This window comes from Ceratina calcarata, unplaced genomic scaffold, assembly GCF_001652005.2.
Source record: "Ceratina calcarata isolate Rehan_Ccalc_2016 unplaced genomic scaffold, ASM165200v1 scaffold233.2, whole genome shotgun sequence".
Taxonomy (NCBI): domain Eukaryota; kingdom Metazoa; phylum Arthropoda; class Insecta; order Hymenoptera; family Apidae; genus Ceratina; species Ceratina calcarata.
The window spans coordinates 191,463-196,948 of NW_017145181.1; the positions used below are offsets into that span (position 1 = coordinate 191,463).

At 42.5% G+C, this 5,486-nt stretch overlaps 1 protein-coding gene across 6 annotated transcripts in view; it reads left to right on the top strand.

Moving 5' to 3' along the window:
• The window catches only part of krz (beta-arrestin protein kurtz), a 27,933-nt gene that overhangs the window by 17,762 nt on the left and 4,685 nt on the right, over window positions 1–5,486 (top strand). For 2 of the 6 annotated variants that reach the window (XM_018020750.2, XM_018020749.2), the window contains exons 4-6: window positions 202–495; window positions 1,171–1,308; window positions 2,572–2,715. In XM_018020750.2, coding sequence (XP_017876239.1) covers window positions 202–495; window positions 1,171–1,308; window positions 2,572–2,715 — 576 coding nt within the window. Of the gene's footprint in view, window positions 1–201; window positions 496–1,170; window positions 1,309–2,571; window positions 2,716–4,237; window positions 4,600–5,486 lie in introns of all 6 variants that reach the window. The other 4 variants (XR_003388865.1, XM_018020751.2, XM_018020752.2 and 1 more) reach the window with 4 other exon arrangements.

Consider the following 5,486-nt stretch of genomic DNA (forward strand, 5'->3'; position numbering starts at 1 on the left):
GGGCAATCTAGTGTTAAAAACCCACGACTGCCGATTTTTATGCAAAATCTTATTTTGTGAAACATATTTTAACAAGTCTAATCTGTTTGTACAGAATTCACGTCTTTTTATGTACAGACGTATTTTTTATATTTGCATAAAAATCTGCTAAGAAAATAATTTGGAAAGACGATAGTTGGAGCGTCGTTTGGCGTGTTGCAGTAACTCGGTGCGTCTGGCGATACGCAAGATCATGTACGCGCCTTCTAAACAAGGCGAACAGCCTTCGGTGGAGGTGAGCAAAGAGTTCGTAATGTCTCCGAACAAGCTTCACCTGGAAGCGTCCCTCGACAAGGAGCTGTACCACCACGGCGAGAACATCGCGGTGAACGTGCACATAGCCAACAACAGTAACCGGACGGTGAAGAAGATCAAAGTGTCCGTGAGGCAGTTCGCGGACATCTGCCTGTTCTCCACCGCCCAGTACAAGTGCACGGTCGCAGAGGCCGAGAGCGAGTGAGTATCATTCAATACACGGCCATTATTCAACGTTGACACGGGCGAATCGCAACGAATGAGTATCAAAGTGAACGAGAAAGTTTGCGACATTGATGTCTACATTGTCCGGTTGAGATAAAACTTTCGTCGCGCGTCGGAGAAAATTTTAAACGCAAGATTTATTACCGTTTTTAAAAGAAATTTCGATAGCCATTTGTCACGATGTTTTCATAGACGCAATAATAGAGACTCGAACTGTTGTCGATCGGACGGGAGACCGATTCTGGGACGATTTATCTCGCGCGTTTGTTCGATATCCTTAAATAGAAGCTGAATGTTCTGTACTGTAGCGTAGCGGTTAGCGAGGAAATTTATCGGTAACGCAATCTACGGCGTGACCAAGCTACTCGTGATCTATAGACGGTAGGAAGACGTAAATAGCGACGGGTTGCAATAAATTTCGATCGAACGCGAAAATGTACACCGCGTAATGCGTGACAACGGCGCGTTCAGAACGGGACCAACGCCGAATTCTAATTCTGTCCCAAGTTTTCTTAAACATCAGACGAGTAGAGAGTCTGTCCGACAGACACACCCACACGTCCCTGTTAGTATACAGCTAGGTGTTACACGATAAATCCTCAACGGAATTGTTACATGACGAAACGCAAAATAAGATGATTACACTGGCAGTATAGGGGTAGCGCCAGGATTCACCCTGAGCAAGGTGTTTTCTCTAAGGCCGACGCTTGCTGACAACAAAGACAAGCGAGGTCTTGCTCTAGACGGTCAACTTAAGCACGAGGACACCAATCTCGCATCTAGCACAATGTGAGTGCTCATACATTGGCCGGGTACTATTTTTCAAAGCGAACGTTCGCGACCCGACGCTGGAAACGTTCCAGGAAACCTCGGACTTCTTTCTAGCTTGACACATCGCTGGTAAACATTTTCCGCTTTTTTTTTTTAAAGGTCAAGACTCTCCGTTGACTCGAGTCGAACTGCGCGACGACACGTAGCTTTAATTGCGGCAGTCCTCGCGAACGATCGCATTGTGAAAAGAAAGTTCGATTAAAATATTGTATGGGAAACACTGTCTCAAAGCGGAATGCGAGTATCTCCCTTCATCGCCTTTTTTGCTGGGGAATTTTTTACGGATATGGGATCTATCGGTGGTGGTCTTATTTTCCTGTACAAAGGTCACGTCCCTCTTTCTCCCCCCCCCCCGTCTCCCCTCGTCCATTTTAGTCGTCCTCGATCGGTCTGTGTCTTTCTTCACAATTGATATGCTGGAACCCACGAGAATTCTTCCCCAATTCCTATCTCATTCCTAGCTCATCTCGACCCGTCCCATACGGTCCATGTAGTCTGTATTGCAGTGTGACGCACAAGCTGAATTTTCGTGTTTTACACGTACACACATAGAGACACACGAACACGCGATGATTAGTTCATTATAGTCGTCATGTCCAATAGCTTATCATCATCGCCATGTATCGTCCTGTCGAGATCGAAGCCGACGTGAGTCTCCCGTGATCGAGCTTTCGGTCTCCGGGAAGCTTTAATATCAAAGGGGACGACGGATATCGTTTCGATGATATCGCGATCACGGTTTTTCCGACGTACTACGTACACGTCCATGCCAAGGTTTTATTGCAGTTTTTCCTATTTCCGGCGGAGCCAGTAAATTGTTGCTTTTAGAGAACGCTACGTACTTCATGCCAGATTTCATTTGTCTCTACATCGATTTTATACCAGAATTGTTATCAAAAGCAGTGACAGCGAGACCCGATCAATTCTATTAGTGAAAAAAACCAATTAAAAACATGAAAAGAATTTATCGTTAACGCGAACCAATTATTTAATTAAATCGACCGACACACAGACACGAATTGTATCGAGGATCAAAGAGCGACGTCGACGTTTATCAGATAACGGTTCGAAATTACGATGGAGAGAAACGCGTGGGAAAAAAAAAAAAAAAAAAAAAAAACGGATTTCGTGCTTAAGTTGAGGGTGAAAGCTTTTTCACAAATTTCTATTACGGGCCCTGTGGCACAGTTTAGCCTCATCGTTTTGCTGAATGTTTGTCAGGGAGGGGTGCCCGGTGGGGCCAGGTTTCACGCTGAGCAAAGTGTTCTTTCTGACACCGCTTCTCGCCAACAACAAAGATAAATGGGGCCTGGCCCTCGATGGCCAGATCAAAGACGAGGACACCAATCTGGCGTCCAGCACCCTGTAAGACAAACTGCTGCTTCTTGATAAACAACACGCCTGAATATATATATATATATATACATGTATATATATGTATATTTTGTTACATATTCGCAGGACTGCTCAAAATTTTGGGTACCGTCGTTTGCGGGAAAATAGAATATTAACAGGAATTTTCAGTAGTATAAGTGATCAATGGACTGTGGATTCTACGCATTTATATATATATATAAAAAATAAATAAAGAACGCATGTAACGTGCAAGAATATGCATTGATACATGTGAAAGGGTTTTCTTAAATTGTATAAAAATCTGCAGTCTGGCGATCGTCATCCGTGATAAATGCTGACCATGTATTTAACGTCTGACTACGTGCAGTCCTATTCTACTTGCTCGAATTCTATCACCGTTACAGCCCAAACTTTTGATCGACACTGTGAGTGTACGTGCCTCTGTTTCTCTCTGTCTCTCTCTCTCTCTCTCTCTCTCTCTCTATTTTCTCATTCTCTGTTACCACGAGCATCCAAAGGGCTGATCACGCAGGCAATCACGACTTCTCCGTACGCGTGTGTTCGAAATCGCTGTCACAAGCTTTCGAACCGAATCCCCGGTAACGTTGCATCCTGACGGTAAATTGCTGGCAAATGTAATAATCGAATCACTCGAGATTCAGAGATACTTGGGTATCAAATTTCGCGTCCATAGTTGGTTTCAAATATGGATTGGTCGCAACGTTCCCAGTGATCGTATCCCAGGGTTTTAAATAGCCTGTGGCTGTTATATCCAAACCGTATCGATCGATCCTCGAGCCCTTAACGTCGCGGGACAACGTAAACGTTGCGCCGTTTCATCGAATCGTTAGGAGAACAATTTTCATCCGTTGCTTTTAACAGCAAACATAAAAGTCTCTCGGTCCTTTGTCTCTTTTAACATTGCAGACGTTACGAGAGCCTCAAATTGAGCAGCTAGACCGTTTTATATTTCCCTTTGAAACTCGTCCGAGAAAAGCTTTGAACCATCCGCGGAGTTTGCTGGCCCTCGCGCCACGGTAAACCGTGTCCATTATTTGTAAACCCAAGTACCAGCAGCGTCGCAGTTTAGTGGTTTCATTGATGCCTCGGGATACATCGATTAATTTTAAACGGCTCGTGATACGTTCCGTCGGCTGAATTTAAAATCAATTTTCACCGACTTTTACATCGGTCGATTCTACATTTTTTAAAAGCAATCTTCACGAGCACACGTGTCGTGTATCCATTGACGTGTTCGTCTCGTTAAAAATTTTTATTACATTTCAAGGACAATTAAATCAACCGATCTATTTTACAAATATTCTACATTTTTTTCGAGCGACCGTGCGTTTTGTTAAAAATTGTTGAAAAAAAATTAAATCAATCGACTGACTTCTTCCACCATTGATTCTACATTTTTTTTAACAGCAACCCTTCGAGGATCGATCGATGGATTCGTGAAAAATTATTGTTACGTCGATAGTTGGAAGTATTTTAACAGAAGAATTATCTTGAACAATTGTAATTGAAGGTTTCAGCTAGTTTAACCGACTCGAGGAAGCGAGATTTCGTGATTCCTTTGCCGCTCACTGCAGTTATTTTGCACAAGTGTTTTACCAGAAATAGCAACGCGTTGTCTGCCCGCACATGTTTTTCCGGTGGCGTACAACAGAGGCGGACAATAACGCGCATACACACGTTATTTCTTTCACGAACCCGGACTGGATTCGATCCCTGAGTTTTGCTCGGCCACGGAAACGGGGGTACAATTACGTATGCTTCCGGTAGGAGAGCGAAATTGCCACGAAGTATGCACGAGAGATTCGCGTCGCTTTCGAAGCTCGCCGATTATCATGTTTTACGGAATTAATGAGAGGAGCGCATCAAAATAAGGTCGGTTTTAAAACCACTCTGGCTCGTTCACAAAATTATGAAAGATTCATCCCGCGGGCACCGTCTATTTTTTTTTCTCTCGCCAAAGTAAATCCGAGTAAATGACCATTAAAAATTCTATGATTTATCAACGGCTCTTTTCACCGCGTCGAGAACGATCGCATATTTTCCTTTGAATAATTTCATACCGCTTTTAGTATTCATTTCATTTTTTCTCCCTGCATTCTGTTGTTTCAATAAATGATAGTAGCGTGGAAATTGATGGGAAGCCATCAAGCCACGTTGATTACATATAATTACAATTGATAATCCGCGGGAATTCTTAGAAACGACAGGCGAGAAGTCGTGAGACAGCGTGCGTCGTCTTTTACCTTTTGTTCGAAAAACTGGTTAAGGATTGGTAACGTTCATCAGAGACTGGGCGAAATTTAGGCGTTGCATTCGGCTGCTTCATTAGAGCATTAGTGCGTAACTCTAGACACGATATCATCACGCTGCATCACGCTGCATCACGCGGACAAACGTTACGCTCAGATTGAATCGATCACGGACCGTAGATCATCTTTTTCAGAACCTAGATAACGCATTAGAGATCCGATCTTGCTTCGTCACCACTGCTATGCAAATCCTAACAAACGGACGCGATTGAATCTGAAGTACTTTCATTATTAATTCTATTAGAAATTCACTGACTATAATAATTACACTGCGGATTTGTATATAAAATGTATACAAATTTATGGCATGTTTAAAAATTTTCGATAAATACTGCAATATGTATTTAACATTTTTACACATGGCAATTTTTTATATTTTCTGCAATTACTATTTTTATATAAATGAAAATTCGCAGTTAAATGAAAATATTAAATTGGTACATATGAAAC